General features: G+C 45.5%; 1 protein-coding gene and 1 long non-coding RNA gene across 2 annotated transcripts in view; one reads left to right on the forward strand and one right to left on the reverse strand.

The window, feature by feature from the left end:
* LOC115271794 overlaps positions 1-4377 on the reverse strand; it is a 5476-nt gene extending 1099 nt beyond the window's left edge. Inside the window, exon 1 of the long non-coding RNA XR_003900095.1 lies at positions 4115-4377. This is a non-coding gene — a long non-coding RNA (uncharacterized LOC115271794). The remainder of the gene's footprint in view (positions 1-4114) is intronic.
* A 1088-nt stretch (positions 4378-5465) lies between these two features.
* E2F8 (E2F transcription factor 8) lies at positions 5466-21484 on the forward strand. The gene is made up of 12 exons (XM_029914747.1): positions 5466-5545; positions 7319-7597; positions 7970-8126; positions 10424-10735; positions 10957-11118; positions 13186-13323; positions 15073-15276; positions 15587-15674; positions 15931-16459; positions 19851-19983; positions 20101-20483; positions 20780-21484. Exons 1-12 carry the CDS (start codon positions 5531-5533, stop codon positions 20960-20962), a joined length of 2583 nt encoding a protein of 860 aa, XP_029770607.1. The 5' UTR covers positions 5466-5530; the 3' UTR covers positions 20963-21484.
* Positions 21485-27277: the final 5793 nt, after the last annotated feature.

Consider the following 27277-nt stretch of genomic DNA (forward strand, 5'->3'; position numbering starts at 1 on the left):
TAATGAAGTTCCCCAGTTGCACTAGCAACACTCTCCTTTTTTTTTCCATAATATTTTATTGTCAAATTGTTTTCCATATAACACCCAGTGCTCTTCCCCTTAAGTGCTCTCCACCATCATCACCACCTCTTTTCCCCCTCCCCCTTCCCCTTCAACTCTCAGTTCATTTTCAGCATTCAGTAGTCTCTCAACTTTTGCGTCCCTCTCTCTCCACAACTCTCTCTCCCTCCTCCGCTCCCCCTGGTCCTCCATTAGGTCTCTCCTGTTTTCCTGCTAGACCTATGAGTGCAAACATATGGTTTCTGTCCTTCTCTGCCTGGCTTACTTCGCTCAGCATGACATCCTCAAGGTCCATCCACTTTCCTACAAAAGGCCATATGTCATTCCCTCTCATTGCCATGTAGTACTCCATCATGAATATATACCACATCTTCTTGATCCATTCGTCAGGTGATGGACATTTAGGCTCCTTCCATGTTTTGGTTATTGTTGACATTGCTGCTATGAACATTGGGGTACATGTGCTCCTATGCATCAGCATTTCTGTCTCTATTGGGTATATCCCCAGCAATCTGTGATAATTTTAAGATCCGATGACATAGTAATAGGTTGAGGACAGAACTCAGACTCCAATTCTATAAAAGGGTTTTCGGTATTTTGTGTTCAGTTATCCCCAAAACATTTAAAAAATGTAGATGTGATAATTGCTCGATATATGGAAGCAACTGTGCGGCGGCAGCGGAGTCCAGGGCTGCGGATATCCCTCCAGAGCTCATCAGTTGAGGGAGATTTCCCACAGGAAGTCAAGGCGAGCTGAAGGGGACTCCTCACACAGCCACTGCCACTGCCAAGTCTCGGACCAAATCTAGCTCCACAGCCGGCACACCCCCGATGCAGGCTGGTCCCACCTTCTGCGCCCCTTGCTTGTGTCCACCCTCTTACACCCTGCCCAGATTGGACCCAGCACAATTCATTTGGGGACAGGGTAACTAACTAGTTAAAACAACCGGGGAGGACTGAGATCTGGTCGTGAGCAGCTGCGATCTAACCCAGCCCATGGGGATTTGTGCCATTTAAAGCGCTAGACAGCTGTTTTGTGGTGGCTGTGCCAACTCATGCTGTTGAAAAAGCACAACCCCCACTTTGTCCCACTGGGTCAAACCTGGGAGGTGAGACAGCAAGAGAAAAAAGTCTAGGAGCTCACTAGCTAGGGCACCTCCCTCTCTAGCCCTGGGGCGCAGGGCGGGGACACTGCTCTTTTCAAGTGCGGCTCCAGTGATGATGAAAAACATGATTCCCAAATCCTGAATGTTACCTTTGAATCTAGACACCTCAGATGACACTCATCACTCTCCCTCACGTCTCCTATCTTTTCTCCTTGATTAGTGTCTAACGTATTACACAACATCTCACCCTCCACGTTGTGCAAACCGTAAGGGTAGCAGCGTAGAGTTGAAGAACTGGTCTAACTTCAGTGAGACACAGATTACACAACACGATGAACAAAAGACCAGAAATAAATGAACGAATATTCCCTTCGATTTTATAACGCATCAAGGGAAACCATGTTTGATGGGAAAGTTACAAGAAAGATTTCCAACCTGCCCCCTCGACCTTCCTTCTCAGCTGTGCAGTAAACATACAAGTTTCCAGTAGTCTCATAGCTTCCCTTACATTCATGCTGAATTTCAAACCAACACGATACAGTGTTGAGGAGAAAGGCTCCAGCTTGCTTTTTCATTACTTCTTACATAAAAAGGAGTTAAGACTTCAAAATGACACCATTTCACTCTTCATAGAGCTACTTTCATCAGGGACTTGGATTTTAATCTCACGTGCTTCAATAAGACGTGACAATTGCCCCTAAAACAAGAATTACATATCCCACTTTTTCTCTATTTTGTTTTGCTGGGCTGTGGGGAGGGGTAGGTGCTTAAAGACCCTCCTCAGGTGTCGCCAATTGGTGACATTGGTGAAATTGGATATATACGAACTGGAAACAAGGTAGACCTGACTCGCTTAACCCTTTTTGCACCTCAGTTTTCTTCTCTATAAAGACAAGACACAACTATCCTGTGAAGGAAGGAAGGGCTGCCACCAGCACAGTGAATAACAGAGCCTTCAGTGGAAAGCCCTTAGCAGTAAACGAGACTTGGCTTTAAATCCCAGCCCTGTCATTTAGCGATGGTTACTTTAAAACGGTCTGCTTCACTGTCATGGCCCACGGTTAACACCGGGCTGAGTAATGAGATTTGTGTGGTGTCAGCAGAGGTGGCTGCTCCTTGCACCATGTGCCTTGCAGGTCCTTGGCACTCAGACCTGGGGCATAAATGCCCATGTAGATCAGATATGAACCTATTCCTCACTGCCTCAGAACACAGGGGAACAGGAGCACTCCCCTAAGGGCTGGGGCTGGGAAACAGGGAGGCAAAAACCTGAAACAGTGGCTAAAGCAGAAACACCCACGGCCCCCTTTTGATGCAAGTATACCTACACCTTGCTCTAGACAAAGTGTACCCTGGTTCTAGAATAACCGGCTGCTTAGTGCTGTTGGTAGTGAACTCTGCCCAATGATTCTTGCTTTATTGTAAATCTGAGACCTTCTGCACAGCACCTACGGAATGCGGGCTTTCAAGTAGAAGCGCCTTCCTGAGCAACATTTGCCTTAAGTCGATATGGCCGATATGGCCCGAACCCCCCCCCCCCCCCCCGGCTGCTGGAGGCAAGGGGAGAAAGGGAACACCAGGGCGCTAACCGTTGGGACTGCCACCGGCGCACCCCTCGGCTTGCGATCTGCGGGGAGAACCTGTGGGGGGCCACCCAGACCCCCCACCCCACGGTCTGTCGCTCCAGCACTGCGACCCCAGCAACTGTATCACAGCATCCTTGCCCTTATATTGCGTTCGGGGACGGGCGTCTGTCCCGCGCCGCAAATCAGCACTGGTGATTCACGGACACATAAGTATGAGTGGGACTGGGGATCGTGGTCGTGGCCTTGCTGGAGGTTAGAGACGCGAGACTACAAAAGAGGGGGAAGAGCTCAAACCAAACCGTCCGGAGATGGGCGCCCTGATCTACGCGCGGTTGGGCAATACATGTGGGTACCGCAACTCCAGCACAGGTCCCCAGAAAAGGGGAAACGTTCTGAGGCAGAGAACCGCGGGGCAAGCCAAAGCAGGGCAACCCGATCCGGGCACAGGCAAGGCACCTCTGCCGACCCGGGCCTCGGTTTCCCTGTCTACAAAACGAGGGCTTTGGACTAGACCGTCTCCCAATTCTCCTATGATCTAGAACTCTACAATATTCCATGCTGAAGCTGTCCGAGGATCGGAAACCGGAAAAAGACGGGACAGTGAGGGGAGACGACTAGAGAGGGGAAAAGGACGAAAGGGTGGGAGACCACGGGAGGGAAGACGGCAGACGTCCGGAACTGGCTTGGCGGGTTTTCAACCTTAGTCCTCCTCCTCCCATACCTGAGTTCTCACGTCTTGGCCAAGACTCCACGCCCAACGAGTTGGGCACCAATTGGTCAGGCTTCTCCCTCTGCACACCAATTTTCCAGAAGCCATAGGGCAGGTGGTGGGCAGCACAATAATGACAATAATGCCTGCCGGAGATGGAAGGGGGGATGGTCCCAGCTGGGGTCCGGAGGGCAGGTGAGTGGATCAGGGGCAGGGCAGAGAGTGGGACGGCCAGAATGGGAATCGCAGAGCGCCCGTTTCTCAGTCCTCGTGCCCCGGTCGGGCCAAACTTCATTCCCTAACCTTAGCAAGGGAAGGGGGTATTCGGGGGAGGGCGAGGGGGGGGGTGGAGGAAAAAAAAAGTTGCTGAACTTTTCCCCCAACTCTGTCTTGGAGGCGGGCCGGAGGGCGGTGCCTGCACCCTGATTCGCCGCCGGCTCTTGTCCGGAGGCTGCGATTGGCGCGCGAAGTCCGGGGCCGGGAAGAGCGGGCGTGGGGGAGGGGAGCGGCCCTCCCAGCCCGCGGGATCTGCTCGCGCCGGGAGCGGGTTAATTTCAAATCGGGGGCTTGACTGCTCCTGGACGGTCACGCTGCCTCTGCCCGCCCGCCGGCCCGCCAAGCCCGGTCCCGGCGTTTCCCTCCGCGGCACCCACCTCCGCGCAGCGTGAGGACCGACTGACGGCCCGACACGAGGGCTCCCGGACCTGAGAGGGGAAAGCGGTGCCGAGGTGTCCCCAGCTCAGCCCCAGCGGGCTCCAACCGTGAAGTGAACTGACAGGTCAGCGGGACGCAGAGGGATGTGGAGCCCAGTCGGCCCGGCACCGGGAGAGGGATCGGGAGGGCTGCGGCAGCGACGGCCGTTTCCCGCCTCTCGCTCAGCCGGGGGCCTTGGAGGGAGGAGCTGAGCTCCCGCGCAGAGGGGAGGGGGCGAGTGAGGGGGAGGGGCGGGGATACCGTGGTTCCGGGCGCGGGTTTGCCCGCGCTCCAGCCCCGCGCAGCCAAGGGGCGGTGCTGGCCACGGTTCTGCTTTCCGCGCCAAATTTTTAAATCGAAGGCGGAAGGTCCGGACCCGCCCCTGGCGCCGCCAACCAATCGTAGGCCCGCATCCAGCTCTCTGATTGGTTAGAAATCGTTGCCCGGGGAACGGCGAAGATGCTGTCCAGGAACTGCAAGGCTGGTGGCGCGCGGACTGGGCCCAGGGGGAGGGGTAGTTGATTGGGCGGAGAGGGAAGTGCGCTGGGCGCGGAGCGAGTGGCGGCAGGGGGACTGTACCTGGCTGCTTTACTGAACAAATGCAGCCTCCTTGGTGAGATCCAACATCGTGGTGTCAACGGGCCGCCTGAATTGAGAGTACACAGCGCCTTTCATCTTTAAGGATGTCCTAAAAAAAGAAAAAGTCTTAATCATAAGGCGCTCTTTAAATACCCAGAGTATGTTTGGAGTTTAAGAACTGAGATTCCTATCAAGCTATTTCCCAAGTCTTTACTGCTGAGCCTGTGCACGTGCGTGTGAAGGGAAAAATTAGGCATCAAGATGTAGACTTTTATCCAGATGCTTGGGGTCCTGTCTGATCAGCCGGAAGCAAGGCTGCGGCGCTAGCTGAGTCCCCAGCCCCGACCTGTGAACAGGTGGGTGCTAGTGCTTGCTACCGTCCTTTTCGGTGGGGTCTGGAGAATGGCGTGCCTTCCCTGAAGGTGGGAGAAGGCTGTCACTGGACGTTCTGTGGTTTGGTTTAAGTCTCATGACAGCGGACCGGTTTGCTGAAGGAACTTACTGGCGTTTGATGGAGTTCTCTGCCCAGCAGGGTTATCTCTGGTCGGGAATAAAATGTAAATGTAACTTGACATTTTTTTCGTTAGTCTTTGTTAAAGCGGCCTGTGGTGTCCATCAGGGAATATTCAGCTAATCTCCTGGTTTTATTTTTCTTTAACTTTTTCTATTTCCTTTTCTTTTTAAGGATATTAAACTTTTTAATAGAATTGATTGGACTACTTAAACCATCAGGGTGTTGAGAGAAACTCCAGTGTTTCATTTTTAAAGAAACTCTAAATGTATGAGAAATTTACAGAATGGAGAATGAAAAGGTACCTTTTTAACTTTAGTATTCATCCTTGCAGTTTTAAAAGCAATGTCATCCTGATTTAACGCTATAATTTTCCCATCTCCAATATCTTATTAAAGCTATAACCCTTTTTAGTTAGCTTCTATAAAAACCCAGGAGGAAGGGAAATTTAATTTTTAAAGAGGGGAAGAGTTTGGGCAGAGCTAAGGTAATCCAAAGTTTTTAATGGTTTGATTCCAAATAGAAGTCTCAAAGAAATAAGCAGTGAGAAAAGTTATTTTTTTAAGAATAATAAAATTGGTTTGTTGCGTTATGATATTTCTCAGAATTCTTGAGCAATTTGAATTTAGAGAGGGCATTTGACTGGATTTGAGATCAGATTTCTTTTTAAGATCGTTTTCTACTGACTCAGCAGCTTCTTAAACTTGGGGGCCACAAACATTATTTGTGAGACAAAAATGTCTATTTTGTTAAAAAAGAATTGTCAGTAGGAGTGTCTTGATCAGTGTCCAACTACTGATAGGTTAAAAAATGAAAAATGCAAAGTTCCTGAAATGTTTAGATATTAGTTAAATGAGAATTGCTATTGTTTCTGATAGTCTGAGGTAATGGACAGCAGCCTTTAGAGAAATCCCATTTTTAGGTCAGCATCTATCAGGTGCCCAGGCTCCGGAGGGGCCCCCATTGTAGTCTTCACACTGATTTCTGTGTAAGAGCACCCTAGTTGGATTGGGGATATTCACGTACAAGGCTGGTGTCTCCTCTTTCAGCCAGGATCTCCTCTTCTGCAGAACAGGACCACAGGATATGGTGAAAATACAAATGGAAAAGCACTTGATAAATCCTAAGGAGTCATGGACATGTTAGACAACCCCACTGATCTTTGTTCCTAAAGTCACTGAGGAATTAGTGCCTCTCTGTGTTTTCACTTATTGCCATTCCAAGCATTTTCTTTAAAATAGCCATAGATAGATGGTAAGAATGTGTGAAGTCCCCAGTGTCCAAAAGTAGAAGAAACATAGTCTCCATTACTCATATTTGTGAACTGCGATTAATTTACCATCATGTCTCATTGGCAGTCCTACCTCTGCCAGGAGTTGGCTTTGTGACTTTGGATAACGAATTTTATCTCATTGGGCCCTATATTTCCTTCTATAAAGTGAGAGGGGAAAATATTTAAAGAGCAGACTTTTCTTTGCTCGTAGGCACTCTGGATTTTGCCCCCTACTAGGTTTTGCCTCTAAGTATAGACCGAATGCCACCCCTCAGCCTTGTCTCCTTGGCTTTCCGACTCTTCCACATGAGTGGTGTTTTACTGAGCACTCAGTGTATGCAGGATGGACACACAGATGCATGGGACATGGTTTCTGCCATGTAGGCTTTTACTTATTGTAGTATTGTGTGTAAAAGTCACTCTTAGGAGTTTTCGATCGTTTAAAATTATCAGTCCTATTAGATGAAGCTGAGTGGAAGGTATGTGGGAACTGTATATTATCTGCAACCCTATTCTAAATCAAAAATTATGTCAAAAAGGTTTTAAAACTATGCCTTAAAGGTTTTTCCCCCAATACTTGGAACCTAAGAAGAACTGCAAAATTAAAAACGGGACAATAAGTAAAAAGGAAAATAAGTGTTGAGTGGTCATTGGGATAGTTACTAATTTAATCGACCCTATAACCTCATTAGGCAATTTTTTCCTTGACAAGATTCTATTTATTATACAATGTCTAGAATCGAAAGCTCTATGATAAATCCTATTTATGGTGGATTTAATTATTTACTTGTTTTAAACCAGGAAAATCTCTTTTTTGAGCCACATAAAAGAGGACTAACGAAAACACCTCTGAAAGAGTCCACTGCAGCAAATAGAGTGTTGACGGAGATTCAGCCTGACTTTGGCCTTTTGACCACGCCCACTAAGCCCAAGGAAATCTCCCAGGGAGAACCGTGGACACCAACCGCCAACCTGAAAATGCTCATCAGTGCCGTGAGCCCCGAGATACGAAACAGAGATCAGAAAAGGGGGTTGTTTGATAGCAGAAACGGATTACCTGAGGCCAAAGATTGTTTACATGTAGGTTTGCAAAAGGCTGGGAGGAGACGTGTGTGTGTCAGAGTGTGTGTGTGTGTAGGAGCAGGGAGGAGTATCTGTTACAGAAGTGCCAGCAATATGAAGCATCGCCCCCCACAGACTGTTATTAGCCTGCTTCGGAGCACAGGACTCCATCAAATACCGCGCTAGGAAGGAATTCTGAGCCTTTGCTTATTTCAGTGCAAGCCTCCTTTTTAGGTCTGCCAAGCAGTTTACACTGGCTCCCACCTTTCTCCCCCAGCCCCGTTTTGCAGCTGTTGAAGCTAAGCGTGTTAGCCATCGAGGGCAGATGACCCTAATAAATCTGTCCAACTGTATTTCCGATTCAGACATTATTTACCTCTTCTTTTGTAGGAACACTTATCTGGAGATGAATATGAGAAATCCCAACCAAGTCGAAAAGAGAAAAGTTTAGGATTGTTGTGTCATAAGTTCTTAGCACGATACCCTAACTACCCCAACCCTGCTGTGAACAATGACATCTGTCTTGACGAAGTAGCTGAGGAACTTAGTAAGTATGCAAAGAGCTCGCTGAAACGATTGACAATTAAAGGGACTTCATGGACTTACTCCTTTAGACCCATGCTCATCTAGCCAGTGTTTGTAATGACACAGACAATGCCACATGGAAATTATAAATCCTTGAAGCCCTCTTATTTATTTATTTGAATGTTTATTTATTTTTGAGACAGCGACGGAGCATGAGCGAGGGAGGGGCAGAGAGAGAGGGAGACACAGAATTGGAAGCAGGCTCCAGGCTCTGAGCTGTCAGCACAGAGCCCAATGCGGGGCTGAACTCACAGACCGCGAGATCATGACCTGAGCCAAAGTCAGATGAAGTCAGTCTTTTAACCCACTGAGCCACCCAGGCGCCCTTCTGAAGCCCTTTGAATTTAAGAATAAAGGCATATATTTTCCAACTTCAGTGAGTTTTCAAACAGAAGTAAAAACTCACAACAGAGATTGCTTCTGACTGCATTTCAAAAGCTCTGAAGCTGTAAAGAAAGGCAACGTTGTTTTTTTTAAATGTTCATTTATTTTGAGAGAGAGTGGGGAGAGGCAGAGAGAGCCCCACATGGCGCTGGAACTCACCAACAACCCAGGAATCCACCCTGTGATGATGACCTGAGCTGAAGCTGAAGTTCAACACTTAACCAACTGACCCACCCAGGCACCCCAAGAAAGGGGTTGTCTTATGACTTGTTTCATAAATAGCTACAACTTTGAACTTCTGTCTGCTCTCTCTTGCGCTTTCCTTGACGAGCTGGGCTGGAGAATGGTATCTTGGTAGTTAATGATGAGGATCCACTTCCGTGAGTAGAAGCAGGGCTTTCGCACCACCTGCCACTCAGTGCGATTCTGAGGACAATACGTTTTTGGGTTTGTCAAGTTACTGTGTTCCTCCTACCCCCATTACTCTTCTCTTCATAGACTTGAATCTAGTTACAGCTTAAAAGACGTGTGTGGTAAACTTGGGATACTTTTGGAGTCATGAAAATATAATCTGAAAGTGACAAGATAGGAAGGCTATTTTGATATACAGCTATCACTCCATGAAGAAAGTTTTACTCATCGAATGCATGTTTATAAATACCAACTTGATTTCATATTTTAAGAATATGCCGTGTAGATTCATCTAGTCACACCTACTTAATTGTAGCTTTGTAGGCTGTACCTTTCATTCAACAGGTAGCCGTTGATCACCTACTCTGTGCCAGGCAATATTGTAAAAGCTTGGGTTAACATCAGTGAATAAAAAGAATAAACTCTTGGGGCGCCTGGGTGGCTCAGTCAGCTAAACGTCCAACTCTGGATTTTGGCTCAGGTTATGATTTCATGGTTCGTGAGTTCAAGCCCTGCATGGGGCTCTGCCCTGGCAGTACAGAGCCTGCTTTAGATTCTGTTTCCTTCTCTCTCTGCCCCTCCCCTGCTAAATAAACATTTTTTTTAAACAAAGAATAAAATCTTTCCTCCTAGGGAACCCACTTGCTAGCAGGGGGTAATAGATGAGTTTGCAAAGGACAGATAAGGAGAGACAATAATAGGTATTATGAAAGCACATAGTAAGCAAGTAATAATTTATGTTAGAAGGTGATACATACTGTGGGAAAAATAAAATGTAGAACAGGAGAGGGGGGTCCAGGAGTCCTGGGAGTGTGTTTTGCAACATTACATTAGGCGGTCACGTCAGGCCTCATTGAAAGGGTGACATCTGAGCAAGAATGTGAAAGGATGGAAGTGGGGAGTGATAAGGGCATCTGGAAGAGGGATTCCAAGCAGAAGGAGCCCCCCAGTAAAAGGCCCCCAGGCAAGTTCTAGGTGCTTTGATACTCAGTGCTTTGACCTATCCTATGACAACTGTGTGTGTATGCATGTGCACACACGTGTGCCTTGAAGAGTCATATAAAAAAAACAGGTTGTAATGTATGGGGTTTAGAATATTAATGGCTTGGTTTTGTCACTGTCTGGCTCTGTGCCTTGGCATGACCTACTTAGCCAGCCTGAGCCTCCATTTCGTCATTTACACTGAATTATAATACCTGCCCCACCAGTTTAGGACAAAAATTTCCTAAAGCTGTATGGCACATAGTAGGTCCTCTATAAATGTTAACCTTTCCAATTCCGATGATCATGATTTACACCCTATGAGAGCAAAAACGTGTCTTGCTCATCCTCACACCCTTTGTTGAGTGTAGTAAGTAGAACTGTGTCCGCCAGACTCACTGACCAACAAGCCGTGGAAGGAAAAGTTACTCAGTTCTCAACACGTTACGAAATCTGTTATGTACTGTTGCTCATTCTTCGCAGACGTTGAGCGGCGGCGCATTTACGATATCGTGAATGTCCTAGAGAGTTTACACATGGTGAGCCGGCTGGCCAAAAACAGGTACACTTGGCACGGACGACATAATCTCCACAAGACCCTGGGGACTTTGAAAAGCGTCGGGGAAGAGAACAAGTACGCCGAGCAGATCATGATGATCAAGAAGAGAGAATACGAGCAAGAGTTTGACTTTAGTAAGCCGTACAGCCTAGAGGATCATATCAAGTCAAACGGTGGCCACAACGGACACGCAGATATGTGTTTTGTCGAACTCCCTGGAGTGGAATTTCGGGCAGGTGAGCCATGGTTGGAAGACCTGGGCTGTGAGGCCCTCCTCCTGGGTCTAAAGAAAATGGGTTCTTAGAGCACGATGTTCTAAAGCAACTCCTGCCTTTTAACATGTGAAAATGCTGCATTTGTCAGCCGTCTGATCAGGTTGTGGTATTTTTAGCCCTGTTACTTTAGAAGTCACTTGTCCCTTCATGAATTTTAATTCTCTAATCCTCCTCCTCCAAAGCTTCTGTAAACAGCCGCAAAGAGAAGTCATTAAGAGTGATGAGCCAGAAGTTTGTGATGCTCTTTCTGGTGTCGACGCCTCAGATAGTAAGCCTAGAAATTGCTGCCAAGATTCTAATTGGGGAAGACCACGTGGAAGATTTGGATAAAAGCAAGTTTAAAAGTAAGTGTCAGGACTGCCATGGGCTTTTGGACCTGTTCTGAAACCATAAAATGTTACTTAGAAACTGATTTCCAAGTACATTTGCTATCCTGACATATCTTCTCTAATTGTGCCTATGCACCTTCAGTTCCGAGACTCTTGCCATTTCACTCACTTGTAGGGTTCAAAGATATGTATATAATTCCTCTTACTTGTCTGACCCTTTGGCTTATAAACAGTTCCTTAGAAGTGACCTCCTTTGATACTGTAACATTGTCCCCATTTTGGACTTTTGAACTCTGGTGCCTGAAGTCTAAATGAGCAATAAATTGTAAGGTGGGTCTGGAACCCAGATCTCAGCTCTCATAGCTAAGGGTATAAATAGCTCTTCTAAAATTGTTCCCAGAAGAGTGACCTGCAGCCTCGGTGAAAGAATAGTTTCAGCCAGACTTGCTCGAAGGAGGAAAGGGACCTGGATTGGGCCCCTGATGCCGAGCTCTGCCCGTGCCTCAGTGACAGGCTCTGCAGGAGCCTTCAGAAGGAGAGAATGTAGAAAGAAGTGCTCGGCAGACGAGAAGGGTCTGTGACACACCCACGTCTCCCGGGGGTATCAGCACACCTCCACGTAGGGCATGAGACTAGCCTGAACAGGGGACCCGCTACCGAGGGGACCCGCTGTGGGGAGTGCCCGGGAGCCATCGCACAGACTCCTTTCTCAATCCTGCAAAGCTGCACTAATCCCATGAAAGTATATTCAGACAGCTCCAGGTTGATAGTGTCTATCAAGTTAGTCTCTAGAAAGACAAAATTAAGGCGAGAGCAGAGACAATAATACTGGCAATTGGCTTGGGAGATGTGCAATTTCAGCCCTCCACTGATGGGCTGCCTGCTTTTTCTGACTCACCAGACAGTTTGCAGCTCTCCATTTTGCTGGTTAGTCACAGGCTTGGAAACCATTCCAGGAGCTGCAAATGTGTGATTTGCCGAATCCCCAGGGAATTCAAAACCTATAGGCATGGCCATGAAGAAGGGGCTCAATTTATAATTTTATAGCACCAAGCCGAAAGTAAAGACCGATTTCTTCTAACAAGACTTTTTAAGATATGTGAGATTTGTAGAATGAACGAATCAATGATTTGCATATAACATAAGGACAATATAAAATTTACAAGTTTTGGGATGCCTGGCTCATTTTATGGCTCATTTGGTTAAGTGCCCAACTCTTGGTCTCTGCTCAGGTCACGATCTCATGGTTCATGAGTTCAAGCCCCATGTAGGTCTTTGAGCTGGCAGTGCAGAGCCTGCTTGGACTTCTCTCTCTCTGCCCCTCCCCCACTCACTCTCACTTTCTCTCAAAATAAATAAACATTAAAAACAATTTTTTAGGGGCGCCTGGGTGGCTCAGATGGTTAAGCGTCTGGTTTCTGGCTTTGGCTCAGGTCATGATCTGATGGTTCATGGGTTTGAGCCCCGCATCAGGATCTGTGCTGACAGCTCAGAGCCTGGAGCCTGCTTCGGATTCTGTGTCTCCCTCTCTCTGACCCTCTCCTGCTCATGCTGTCTCTCTCTGTCTCTCAAAAATAAATAAAAAACATAAAAAAAATTTTTTAATTTAATTTACAAATTTTGATAGGTTATAGCATCCTCCATGCTTATGATACTAAATAAATCTCATTGTTACAAACTGTCACAAGCAGGAGAGCAATACATTTATCATTGATGCTTCATTTCTGTTTGTTCATAAAATTCTTCTGAATCCTCATTAGAGGATTCCCAGTAATGAGGACTTTTTATTAAAAACTCTGTAACATAGTTCCCTATAGGGTGATCTCACAAAGTCATTTTTCCTTTTTCAACCTTTGTCATTTCAAAATTCAGTACCAGCAGTAACTGAGTCTTTTTAATATTTAAAACTGTTTTTTGTTTGACTTAAAGCAGTATCACCAGAATAACTTAAAAGAGTCACATTTTTCTCTACCTGACATTGATGGCTAGGATGGCTTTTTGAATATACATGAAGTCCTCATGAAGCAAAGTCCTTTGATCTTTCATTGTACTATTAAGTGGTATATATCTTTTATTTTCTAGCAAAAATTCGGAGGCTCTATGATATAGCTAATGTTCTGAGTAGCCTGAATCTTATCAAGAAAGTTCATGTTACAGAAGAAAGAGGCCGAAAACCAGCTTTTAAATGGACAGGCCCAGAAATCAGTCCAAATCCCAGTGGTAGGTATTTGTTTTTCTTCATTCTTTGCTCCATTGTTTTGAATTAATATGCAGTGGGAGATACTCTCCCTTCCCCTTCCTGCCCACACTCCCACGGGGAAAGAACATATATAAATTGGTGGAAAGGCAAAGATGAGTGCCAGTATGAAAGTTTGGCTGCTGGTTCCGTCAACAACCCAAGGAACAAAATACCTCCAGCCCAGCACTCAAGAGGCAGAATCTGTGCATGAAAGGATCTGAAAAAGTGGAAAGCATCACAAAACATAAGATACTGTTGCTTAATTGTTGTGCTGCCCAGTGACCATAACTGAGCCTATACGCATAGAGAATATGAAGTGAATTCACTCCAGTATCAAAATTCTAGTCTCCATCTCAACTCTGGGGTTCTGACATTTTACATTCTGTCAAAGATCCCACACAGAAAGGCCCCAAGAACATGGGCCATGGAGGCAGAGGAAAACTTAGCCTCCTATTGGCTTTGTGGCCTTGAGCAAGTTACATCTCCAAGGCTCCTTCCTCACCTGCAAAATGGGAAGAACAGTGGTATCTTTGCAAGGTTACTGCAGTCTCGAATGTACGTTGACTGTTGAACAATGCAGGGGTTAGGAATGCAATCAAAGCCTGCATATAACTTTTGACTCCCCAAAAACTTAACTCCTAATAGCCTGTTGTTGACCAGAAGACTTTTGAGTAACATAAACAGTCATTTAAACATACTTTGTATGTTTATGTATCATCTACTATATTATTACATGGTTACTTATATTGTTACTAAGAAAATCATAAAGGAAAATACATTTACAGCACTGCCCTGTAAAAAAATCTGCATATAAGTGGAGCTGCAGAGTTCAATCCCGTTCAAGAGTCCACTGTAATCTCAGAGAGAGGTCCTTCGGTGCAGGGATTCAGAGTGCAGGCTCTGGGGCCAGACTGACGGGTTCGTGTCCCAGGCCCACATTGTACGAGCTGAGAGACCAATGTCAGTTGATTAAGGTCTCTGAAATGGAGATGCGGTTCCTAGGAAGTACCTACCTGGTGGAGCTGTTGACAGTGTCGTAGTCCATTCAGGCTACTGTAACCCAATACCATAGACTGCGTGGCTTATACGCAACAGAAGTTTATTGCGGCTCTGGAGGCTGGGAAGTCTTGCAAGAGCCTTCTGTCTAGATGGCCGTCTTTTCGTCAAAACCCCACATGGTAGAAGGGACCAGAGAGCGCTGTGGGGCCTCTTTTATAGGAGCAGCGATCCTACTCAAGAAGGCTCCACCCTCATGACCTAAGCACCTCGCAGAGGTCCCACCTCCTAGCACCATCACATTGGGAGTTAGCATTTCAACTTGTGAACTTGAGGGGACCCAATTATTCAGTCCATAGCAGTGAGAGTCACTGTATCTCATCAGGTTAGGACTTCACTGATTATTAGATGCACAGTTATATATATATACTGGCAAGAAAGAGAAACCGCTAACCATCCACTCTAGCACACCGCTGGTTAGTTGTAAGATGCTGTGGGTTTCAGAGATGTTAAGGTGTGAAATCTTATCTCAGAATTCAATTAAAGTAAGATTGACAAGGTTTTGTACAGAAAGCCCTTCAGACAGTGTCTGGCTCAGACATACTCTCTATAAACAACACTATAAATGTTGCTGCTTTCATTCCTCAAGTCATTCTCAGCCTACATTTTGACTTCATCTCCTACAAGGAAGCCGAGCCAGCTGGGTTTCGATCCCCTGCCCTTCTCTCTTTCAGGACGTGGCCAAGTCCTTCCTCTCCCCCACTCCGATCTAGAAGTGAAGCGCCCCTCAAAAGACAATTGTGCCAAAAACCTCTTCTCTACGCATGGGAAACCAAACTTCACTCGACACCCGTCTCTTATCAAACTGGTTAAGAGCATAGAAAGTGACCGGAGAAAGATAAATTCTGCTCCCAGTAGCCCCGTCAAGACAAGCAAAGGTATGTTTTCAGTCACATCAGGCTCTGCTCTGAAGAATTCCTTTTTATCTGATTTTTTCTGTTTACTTGATCTCTCTGGTACTTATTAGAGATTTATTTCAATACCCATATGCCCCAATCCACTTGAAGCCTAAGTCATATATGAATGGAAAGATAAAAAATAATTGGTGGGCTTTAAAGGCTGTGTGATTTGGAAGGGAGGTGCATGTTTTCTGTTCCTTTGACTTCAGTGATGTTTTATCTGTGTGACCATTTATTCTTTGGCTTTGACCAACACCCACCTCTCTCCTCCCCGTTTCTGTTTTACCAGCTGAGAGCACTCAGAATTCGGCACCCTTCCCGAGTAAAATGGCCCAGCTTGCAACTATTTGCAAAATGCAGTTAGAAGAGCATTCAAGGTAGGTTAGTAATACTCTCTAGTAGCAGGATGACTTACTTTTACATTGCGTTGTTAGGATTACTTACTTTATGCAAGAACACGTGCTAGCCTTGGAAACTGGTGAGAATCTTTTCTGTAACGTTTACGTAGTCATTACAGAAGCTATCTGCTAGTTTCATAAATCCATGGCTTCAATCTGGCCCAAATCTAAAGTGGTAGAACATTTTAGAGAAAATGTGTTTCCACTGTGTCATACTTTAAATCTTGTCTTTTAGTGAACCCAGCAAGAAAGTGAAGGGACAGCTGGAAAGATCCGGGCACTGCAAACCAGTGTCTCCTCTGCACACACCAGCAAATGCTGAGCTGGAGCTGGCGGCCCCGCCCCTCATCCAGCCCCTGGGGGTGGTCCCCCTCATCCCCAGCCCGCTGTCACCTGCAGTGCCTGTGATCCTACCTCAGGCCCCTTCGGGCCCGTCCTATGCCATCTACCTGCAGCCAGCCCAAGCCCAGACCATGACACCGCCCCAAGGCCTGAGCCCAACCGTCTGCCCTGCCCCCTCTTCGAAAGCTACAAGATCAAAAGACTCCACAGATGCCACCACCGAGAAGACAGCCAGTGACACCAAGTCCGGTGCCCCCACCAGGCCTGGAAGCTTGCAGCCAGTGCCCGACAGACCAGGCGCACAGACCCGAGACAAGGAGGCTGCTGGAGAAAGAGGCTCAAAGAGGGCAAGCATGCTCGAAGACAGTGGTTCCAAAAAGAAATTTAAAGAGGACCTGAAAGGACTTGAAAATGTCTCCGCAGTAAGTACAGCCTCGAACCGTGTAAAGCTTTAGGAAGTCCACAATTGATTAGAGGAGAGTTTGGTAGCTTGTGAAATTTACCAGAGCAAAGAGCAGTTTCTCAGAAGACGAGGAACTGTTCCTTAGCGTCCCAGAATCCAAACAAAGCCCCAGACAGCTAATCCCCTGACTAGGATGACGGCAGGGACATTTTTAACCTTTGGAGGAAGGGATTATTTGCTCTCTTTTTAAAGCACGGCGGGTGGTTGTCCTTAAGTCTGTTTCTCTGTCACATACTGGAATGCAAACAGCTGTCACGAAAGTCTTAAATAATTTACAAGCAGACGTAACCCCAAATGAATGGGTAGATGCGTAGGGTTCCTGTAACTCCTGCTTTCTGAGTCATTACCTAATGTTTGGTGGATGTCATGTACCTACCATCTGTTGCCCAGAAGATCAACTGTCCCCTCTGTTTTTACTTTCCACCTAAAATTTAACCCAAAATTTCTATTTTATATAATAGGAAAGGCAAACTTATCTTGGCAGATGGTAGGTATATTTGATGCATTGGTTTCTGAGACTTTGCTGTTCCAGGTAATGTTTTTTCCTAGGTGGAGTTAAGTTCAGGAAGGAATTAACACTTATTAGACGCTTACTCATATACTAGGCAGCAGAGGTTGTAGGCATTTTCATATATGTTATCTCCATTTTCTCCCTCAGACAATTACATATGGAGGACATTAACACCAAATAAACACCACTAAATGTGGAGGCAGATGATAATCTCTCATTTTGTCCCTTCTATGAACTCAAGTTGCTTTCCTTCTCTACATCTTGTAGAGATGTGTAGATCTATGAACCTATAAAGAATTTACTCCACCACTCTTTCCTGATCATCTACTGGGTATAAAGCACTGTGCTCTGGATCAAATCAGCCCCGGCACCTGCCTTTGGTGACTGTTGCTTTTGAATACTTGCCCAAGGGCCATGTTACAGTTTTTGTGAGGTTAAGTGAATTTATTACATGATAATATACATAAAGGGGCTTGTGATCCTTTTAAGGCACCGCATAAGCTGAAGGGTATTATCTGTAACTGTTGTTATTAAAGAGGCTTTAGACTTTGTCAAATCTTCCCTGAGGATGGCCTCATGGTAACCATTCAAAACATCTATTATCTTAGCATACTATCATTTTGCATGTAATATACATGCTTTGGGGGAAATCACAAGGCTTTGGCTTGATTCAATTTTCTGGGAGGTCCATAATCTCTTTGGGCCAATGGATATGATTTAATAATGGTCTCCTGTTGCTCACTTAGCTATTCAGGATTAGGATTGTCAGTAGATAGATTTTCCGTGTGCTCCTGCTTCTCTTTTCATCTCTGACTTCCTTTTGACCATTTCTTTTTAGCATGGACTAAGCTGAACAAAGGAAAGAGATTCATGTGTTAATTCATTCAACAAACATTACTGAGAATCTGCACTTCTGCAGGTGGAGAGAAGACAATACTTAAACACAAATATGTCAGGCAGTGAACATAAAACAGACTGATATAATAGGAAGAAAGGGATAAGAGAGCTAATGGAGACGAGATGAGGAACACGCAAGCTGAAATATACCAAATTCATTCATCCTGCTAATTGACAGTTCTAATTTAAAAAGAAAGAAAAAAGAATTGGCATTATAGGCTCAAAGATTTTGCAACGAACATAGTCTGTAGAAAACTGAAAACTAGTTATTAGAGTACTATAGGTTTTGCTGAAGATTTGAAAGAATTAAAGCAGCCACCAGAGTAACTCTTGTAGCATGAGAGAGGATGATGAACGGTAGTAAAGAACAGCTACTTGTAAGTCGCCTAAATCCACCCATGAAAAGTTTCTATTCCTGCAGCTTTCCAGGAACCAGCGAGTAACGATATGGAACAGTACCGAACATTTCAGAAACAAAACTGACAGACAGCAGTGTTGAAGAACACCATTAGCGATGCAGACTCCCAATTCACAGGTTCCCAAGGGAAGGATGGGACCTATTAACAGCTAGATCAAAGTGTAGACTGTTGTTTTGACAATGGTGGGAAGAAAGATCTGGAGGAAGATAAAAGGAGGGCCCCTGGGTTACATGAGCTGCCTTTAGCTTTTGCCAGATTTTCTCGTGGTGAGGCCGAGACAGACTTTTCAGGCAGTTCAGCCACCCGTGCCGGCTCTGTTTGCTAAAGTACAGAGACCAAGCTGGCGTGGTGGGGGGCACACACAACCCAACACTGGCCATTTCTGTTTAGAATATAACTTTATTGCCTAAAGTTTTTGCTCTGTGACACTTGGGTCTCCAGTATGAATTAATCAGTTCTCTTGTTTAACTTGTTTTTAAACTCTGGTGCCCTGTTCTTTGGTTTGTGCAAGATAGGAGTGCTTGGTATCACTGGAACCTAAAGAGCTAGGAAAAATGCATCCCTACTTGTATAATTACTTTATTCTAAATCAGGGGCCAGCAAACTTTTTCTGTAAAGGCCAGATAGCAAATAATTTTGGCTTTGTGGGCCATATGCTCTCCATGCTTCCTATTCAACCCTGCCATTATAAAAACAGAAGCACACAGGTGTGGACAGAACATAAATGAATGGGCATGCTGTGTTCCAATACAATTTTATTTACCAAACTGGCCAGGAGGCCAGATTTTGTCCCATGATTTGGCAACCCCCTTCTCTAAATCAACATTTCTTAAGATATTTTCCTTGAATACTAATACTACCAAAAATTTAGCTGCTAAATTGCCTGAGAAATGCCGCCTGCTGGATGTCCCTTGGAGATTTACAATGTGTGCTATCATTAAAGCCCCCCAGGAAGTCTCTCATAAAGATAGCATTTTCCTTTATTCAAGTCAGCATTTCTGAGATAGGTTGGACCATGATTCAAGTAGGGCCAACTTGCATCCCAGGAAAATAGGGTTCCTCAGAACAGTCTAGGAAATTACCATCCTACATAATTCAAGAACAACTACATAAGAATACAGCAGCGCCATTATGGTGTCCAACGGCATTAAACATGGTTCTGACAGCACCACATCATACCAAAAAGTCTGATAGGAGGACTTAGGGTGTCAGTGTGTGGGGGGGGCCGGGTTGGGTAAATCCTACCCCGAGGCAGGCTCACTGCTAGCTTTAGGACACTTCCTAAGACCACAGATAACATTTAAGAAACACATGGTTTCATGAAACACATGAAGTCAGGAATGACAGGGAGGGATATGGTCTTCAGGGGGCTCTCTAGCTGGCCCACCCCATAGCCCATACCACTGGATGCTTTGGTCTGATGAGACAAACAACCGTTAAGGGCTATGAGTCCTGCCCCAGGCACACGGCCATTCCTCTTCCATATTTGTTTGCAAAATAAATCCGTCCTCCTTGTTTTCTAGACCCTGTTCCCATCAGGATACCTGATCCCTCTCACCCAGTGCTCATCCCTGGGGGCAGAGTCTCTTCTATCGAGTAAAGAAAATTCAAGTACGCTTTCCCCAAACCACACGATCTACAGCTCCCCAATCACAGGTGAGTGTACGTAAAACACTATTCAAATGTGGGTCAGGCTCAAGTTCACTTAAGCCTTATAAGCTTCTTGGACAAATTCCTGTGCTTTTAAGATATCTTCCCCCCTTTTCTTTTCAGGTGTTATTCCAGTGACATCATCTGAACTCACTGCTGTGAATTTTCCCTCTTTTCATGTAACACCTTTGAAGCTAATGGTCTCACCAACCTCCGTGGCAGCTGTCGGGAACAACCCGGCTCTCACTTCGAGCCACCCCGTTCCCGGCCAGAACCCGAGCTCAGCCATTGTAAACTTCACACTGCAGCACTTGGGCCTCATCTCCCCCAGTGTGCAGGTGTCTGCCAGCCCTGGAGCCATTCCTGCGTCTCCGAGATTAGAAGCTGTTAGTGTTGTACCAGAAAATGTAGGCACAAAGCAAGGAAGGGCCACCAGGTACGACTCTCCGGTCCCAGGCCAGAGCCAACCGAGCGGACAATCAGTTGCTGTGTCGGGGGCACAACCGGTGAGTATTTCCATTCAATAGATTTTTTCCTGGGGTTATTAAGGCCCAAATAGTATCACAGGAGCCTCCCTTTTGCTTTTCTTCTTTGGAGAGGGGAAGGATGGGAGGAGGAGACTGAAGGCCTTCCAAACCCAGGAAGAATACCCCCATAGTCCACAGTGCCCCCAGCCCATTGCAAAATATGCCAGGCTTCTACCATGTGACATGCCCTTTCAGTTCAGCCCCCTGAGGCTATTAGGCCCTATCTATCTGTGTAGGTTTGACTTCTTTTTTTCTATTCTTCTCTTTCCGATCAGCCTGTTCCTGTGACACCCAAAGGGTCACAGTCAGTGGCCGAAAGTTTCTTCCATACCCCAGGTGGACCAGTGAAGCCAACGGGCCCATCCTGCATGGATTTCGATGGTGCTAATAAAACTTCCGTAGGAACTCTCTTTGTCCCACAGCGAAAGCTGGAAGTCTCAACAGAGGATGTCCATTAATTGACAGATCTGGCTTCATTTAATTTTCTCAAGAGTTGTCTAATAGAGAAGATATAATCAGACTGATTGGGAGAATGCATTCTCTGAAAATACTGTAAATATGTTGAGGGTTTACTTAATTTCAAAGCAGACACTTGTTTCCCTTACACACACACACACACACACACACACACACACACACACACACATTTCTACTAAGCAGATTTCAGCCATCAGTCCTACCAAATAAAAGCAAAAAGTTGAACCTCAGGTTATTAACTGCTGGGGGAAAGGATTCAATGTCTCAGCTGTGCCTATGCTATTATGCAAAGCAACTGTATTAAAGTTGACTTCCCTTTGCGTGAATATGCGACATACCCAATGCTGCGTTCTCTTCAACTTTGCACAATGAAAACGCTGTGATGTATAATGTTGTATTTTTAAATAGGAGGGCTTGAGCTGTATTTTTTTGTAATTTCTTTAATCTGTTCTCGTTGCAGATTGTGTCTTTTATCCTTTTGTAAAGTTTGCAAAAATCCTCAATCAAGTCTATGAAAAAATTATTTATAAACTGTATTTTTAATCATAAGTTGTTCAAATTAAAACTTTTCTAAAATATATTTCATGTTTTCGTTTGGCTGGTCAGGGCGCTGTTGGGAGAAAATGAAACATGAGCTAACCTCGGTGGCAAATCCTTGGTAAGGAGAGTTCTGGGTCCCTTTAGATCTGCCAAGTGTATAAAATGTGCTGTGTACCTCCCCCTTTTCATCCCCTCCCCCCCACTCCCCCACCATGGCTCTACTTTTCAGCAGTGAAAATGGCTTTGGAGAGGCGGTTGCTTGTCTAGGGATGCACAGCTAAGTCTCCTGAGCTTTCCAGCATGGCCTGGGCACTCAGAAATCAAAGACAGGAGCTGGGCCACTTCCTGCCCTGGCCTCCCGTGGCCAGCCTCTGGCCCAATCTGCCACCATCTACAGAAGAGGGGCTACGGCTCTAGTCCACCACACTTTCCAAGCAGCCAGCTTCAGGGATGGGAAGTCAGCAGTCAGGCTTCTAATTTACTCCAGGAACTTCCACACTGAACCCCCATGAGCTCCAAGAGAAGGAACGAGCTACAGTGTGTTGAGTGTGCATCTCCTTGACCCCCCTAGTTATGGGATGAATTGCACCTTCAGAATTTTTTTTTATTTTCTTTTAACATTTATTCATTTTTGAGAGACAGAGCATGAGCAGGTGAAGAACAGAGAGAGAGGGACACAGAATCCGAAGCAGCCTCCAGGATCCGAGCTGTCAGCACAGAGCCCAATGCGGGGCTCGAACTCACGGACCATGAGATCATGACCTGAGCTGAAGTCAGATGCTTAACTGACTGAGCCACCCAGGCGCCCCACACCTTCAGAACTGACACGGGCCTTCACTGGTCCGGGTCTAAAGGGATCAGCATAATATCTATTTCCGACATATTTACTATATGCTAGGTACTGCGCTATACGTTTTAAAGGCACTATCTCCCTGAGCTAAGACTATGAGGTTGCTGAGGCTCACAGAGATTCAAGCAGTAAGTCCAGAATCCCATTGTGAGAATGTCATGACTTGAGTGTGTTGGTCTTTATCCATTAGCCTCTGCCTCCACATGCACGCCCAGCTGCCTTAGTAGGAACCAAGCACACTCAGGGTAATCTAAGCATTTGTTAGGTCATTCCTCTCAAATATACATGTTTTGTTTCCATAACCAAGCACAGCGAAGAGAGCAGATTTTCACCTTAACCTAGAGACTCCCCTTCTTTCACACCACTAGAGCTATGAGCTATTTCTTCCAAAGTACCTCTGCCTTTGCATTTAACCTACGGGAGCATATATGAATGGTTCCTGATATAAGAAATGGTACCTGCCTTTAAGGTGCTTATAATATAGTTGAGAAGGACAGTAGGTGCACATGAACAAATGAAGAAAGCATTTCCATGCAATAAAGATAAGGTAGCTTACCCAATGGATAGGCAAAAGATAGTTCGGTGGAGGCCACCAGACTCAATGACACAGAGACAACTGTGAAGAGAAACCAACCCAGGCATGGTAGCTCTGAGGCGATGAAGCTCTTTACATTCCCCCTCCCTCCTCTAAAGCTGAGCTAGAGGGACTGGAAGCCAGGATTTTGTTCTGCCCCCTTATCAGTTCATGAGAAGTACCTCCCTCCCACCCCCCACCCCCTGGGACTGAGGTTTGGGGGAAATCAGATGCAGAGAAAGAATGAGCTGTGTTAGATTTCAAGACTGCTCTAAGGATTGTCCCACTCGGTTCTTCTACTCAGATTCATAAGGTTCCCCCATAATCCCTGCTGCCTGGTGTTCGCGCCCTTGAATGTGGGTGAGAGCTGTGTCTTCTAACAGGATACAGTAAGGGTGACGGCAACTGTGTGACTATGTGTCCATGGTTGTGTACTTACATTACATAAGACTGCAGTGTAACCTAGTTAGGGAGTCCTACAAGGCACTGGGGACAGCGTGTGGGAGCCCACAGCTACCAACCAATAAGAAAGTGAAATCTTCAGGCCCACCTATAGCCACAAGGAACTGAAGTCTACCAACAATGTCAGTAAGCTTGCAGATGGCCTCTTCCATAGTCAAGCCTCAAATGAGACTGCAGCTCTAAATGATACCTTGACCACAGCCCCCGAAGACCTCAAGCAGAGAATGCAGCTAAGCCGCTCCTGGCCTCCTGACCCAAAGAAACTTTGAGGAGATCAATCTGTGTTGTTTTACGATGCTAAGTGCGTGGTAATCTGTTATGCATTCCATAAACAATACAACCACTATTATATAGTGATAAAATTACCCAAAGTAGGACAACTAATAACCCACTAGTCCTATAGGTCTTTGTCTTATATGTTTGTCTTATTATTTTGTTCATTGGTTTCACAGACATTCATAGAAGCAAACAGTACAGGGACACGGTAACCTGAAAGGCTTTCATGAGAGAAGCCACTGTCCGTTTATTTTTAAAACAGGAGGCAACTTTAAAGATGTCAAGTAATAGCACAGTCGTAGACAAAGTTATCTGCCCAGCACGCAGTTTCTGTTCCCAAACTGCCTCTGATTTCCTCTTAAGGAATTATGAGATGGACCCCATGGATTGTAAGTCTAGACCAACCTCCCTGGGATTTGAGCCACTTCACCCTAGCCGTGGCCCTCTCCCCCCATTCTGTTCCAGCTACAAGATGGTTGCTCAGGCTCCTGCCTCCTAACTTCTGGAAAAACCACGGCACCTGCTCCCATCCAAGCCTCATTTTCAGCCATCCACTGATTCTGCGGGCCTTTCGTGCCCTACCGGTAAGTTTCCTTTGCATAAAGTTGCCAATCATGTCCACACCTCATAACGAAAGGGCCCTTAACCAAATCACAGAGTAAAACCCAGAGCCAAGACTTCCCAATCCCCAGACCAGATAGCTCTCTGTTCCCTGGGCTTGGTGGAATCCAGCCAAGGAGCAAATAGATAAGGCCTTAAGAAATGCTTATCTCACCAGCGACAGGAGCAACTCATCCACGTTCCAGCCAGTGCAAAGTGCTATTTAAAATACCTGAAAGGGAACTAGTTGCAAGAAGAGATGCAAGGAACCCAGAAAACTGATAAAATTTGCTACAAGAAAATTCTTTTAAACTTGGCTTTAAAACAACTTCCCGCAGTCCTGTCCTTTTCAAGTGATTAGTGTTCCTGCAGATAAAGGATAAAGAGATTTTCAGAACTTAAGCAGATAAGCTGTCTGAGCAATCCTATTAATTATATGGAAGCATGTGGGCTGACTGCAGATTCTTGTAGGATGTATCACTGGCTGGGTTTCAAATCTTGAGAGCCTAAAATAAGAGATAAGCTGGAAGGAAAAGCCTCATTGTTTTAGGTTTAAAAAAAACTATCAATTTTTAAATTGACTTCTAGAGAATGATTTTATACCTCAATGTCTTATTTGAGTACATGTAGGTCAGTTATTTGCACAATTGGATCAGTAACTAAATGAAGACTTGTCATAATAGCCAACATTTTGTGGGACAATGCAGGTAGGAATTAAATTATCAATAGTCTCTGACAGTCAAGAAATTAACTGCACCTTTGAAAGGCTACGGGAAAATCTTCCATTTTCCATGAGTGAGGCACAGAGTCTGATTTGCCCTGTATAAACTGGATTCTATTTAAAAAGTATTTACTCAGTTTTTATCATGTGCTTAGCACTGTGTCATGCAAAACAATGCCTATTATCCTACTTTGGATAAGAAAAGATCCTATGTGGGGGCGCCTAGGTGGCTCAGTCAGTTGGAGGTCCTACTGGTTGGGCAACCAACTTGGGCTCAGGTCATGATTTCCCGGTTTGAGCCTTGAGTTGGGCTCTGTGCTGAGAGCTCAGAGCCTGGAGCCTGGTTAGGATTCTGTGTCTCCTTCTCTCTCTGCCCCTCCCCGGCTCACACTCTATCTGTCTCTCTTTCTCAAAAATAAATAAACATTAAAAAAAGAAGAAGAAAAGATCCTATATGTGTAAATCTTCCAGAAGTTTATCCTGACTGAATTTAGTTATTATTGACTAAATCTTTCTAAATAATATAGCTCCCCAGATTCCTAAATAGAGTGTTTGGAATCTAATTTTTCTTCATGTTTCAGAAACTCATGAGTACTACTGTTTCTTTAAATTTGAAGTCAACCAACAATGTAGGCCATCTATGACATAGTAATACACTCGTGGTTGTTTAGACCCTTATCCTCTAAAATAAATGGCTCCAACGTATTATGCTTTTCAAGCTCTGTTTTTATGGTTGTCTGTCTCTAACTTCAACTTGTCTCTTCCCTCTACCCCAGGGATAAATCTCTCTTCTAGCCCAGGAAAACTAGAGGATTCCAGGGGAACTGAGGTCACCACACTCAGTTTAGTAAACCATTCCAAGTGAATAGATTTCTAACTGCTTAAGAAATGCTCTATCTTTCTGCTGTGGGGTGAAGGCCATGAACTCCATCTCAGGTGTCTCCCTGGCCAATCAGTGGTCTTTCTCACTGTCCACACAAATCTAAGCTTGTTGATACTAGGCATATGGGACCATGATGGAATGGCAGGAATGCTGAATATAAGTTATATACATATATTCATTATTAAAATCCAACACTTACTAAGGGCATTTCTGCATGAAGATATTCTAATTTTTTAATGCTTATTCTTTTTTGAGAGAGAGAAAGAGATGGAGCACAAACAATGGAAGGGTAGAGAGAGAAGGAGACACAGAATCTGAAGCAGGCTCCAGGCTCTGAGCTGTCAGCACAGAGCCCCACACAGGCCTCGAACTCATGGACCATGACGTCGTGACCTGAACTGAAGTCGGACACTTAACCAACTGAGCCAGCCAGGTGCCTCTGCATGAAATATTCTGAGAAAAACATGTCCGAGATGAATGAGGGGAAGGCATGCGACTTGAGAGTTGTTTTTTTTTTTAAAGGAGTCATTTTCATTGAGCATCTACCATTTTACCTACTTCCAAACAACATTGCAAGGTGGTAACTACCGGCCCCATTTTACAAGTGAGGAAGCCAGTTCCAGAAGGCAGGAAGAACATGTCCCGATCACAACCTAAGGGGGCAAAGTCAGTAAGGACATGCAGACCTGCCTAACAGCAAACTACATTGATTTCAGAACACCACACTCCTGGGTGCCCCATACTAAAGCTGCCACACAGTTCCAGACTGTGGTAAGGCAGCCTGATTCTAGACTGTTCACTGGCAGGGGAGGATAGGGCTTCAAGAGCGTTACTCCTGAGGCGTTGCTGTTTTTTAGGCTTCCACCAGCACTGTTTTATACTGTACCGTGATACAAGCCAGAACAACATTTCACAAAACCCCTTCTTGTTGTTATGGTTGTGCTCCTGGGTTGGCCAATAGAGGAATGCTTGGCTTCTCAGATTGAGTGTCTGGCGACGGCTCTGAGTCCCCAGCTCACCCTTTCAAACCTTTACTTCCCCAGCTCCTCTGTGCGAGGTCTAATTCTCATAAGCAATCCCTTATATCATAACTCATCATGGTTCTGCTTCCCTGATTACACCCTGACTAGGCAAGTGGCGCTTTGGGGAGGAAATGGGGCAGGGCATGTTCCAGAGGTGGCCAGGGGCTGTCTGCTTCCCAGTCCTCAGAGCATAGGACATGGCCGCAAGGTGGCACTTCACAAGCTGCAGATCATTTTGGTCCCCAATATTCTCACAGCCACAAATCTACGAGCTAAAACATTCTTACGTCCAAGTGCCCTTTACAAATGCATTGCATGGAACTCAGCCACTGCCCACTGCAGCTATCTGACTCAGCTCAGTTATGACG

The sequence above is a fragment of the Suricata suricatta genome, chromosome 11 (genome assembly GCF_006229205.1).
Source record: "Suricata suricatta isolate VVHF042 chromosome 11, meerkat_22Aug2017_6uvM2_HiC, whole genome shotgun sequence".
Lineage (NCBI taxonomy): Eukaryota > Metazoa > Chordata > Mammalia > Carnivora > Herpestidae > Suricata > Suricata suricatta.

Coding starts and splice junctions, on each gene's coding strand:
- E2F8 (XM_029914747.1), top strand. Junction 15,277..15,586: donor CCCCGTCAAGACAAGCAAAG/GTATGTTTTCAG, acceptor CTGTTTTACCAG/CTGAGAGCACTCAGAATTCG. Junction 20,484..20,779: donor CTGTGTCGGGGGCACAACCG/GTGAGTATTTCC, acceptor CTTTCCGATCAG/CCTGTTCCTGTGACACCCAA.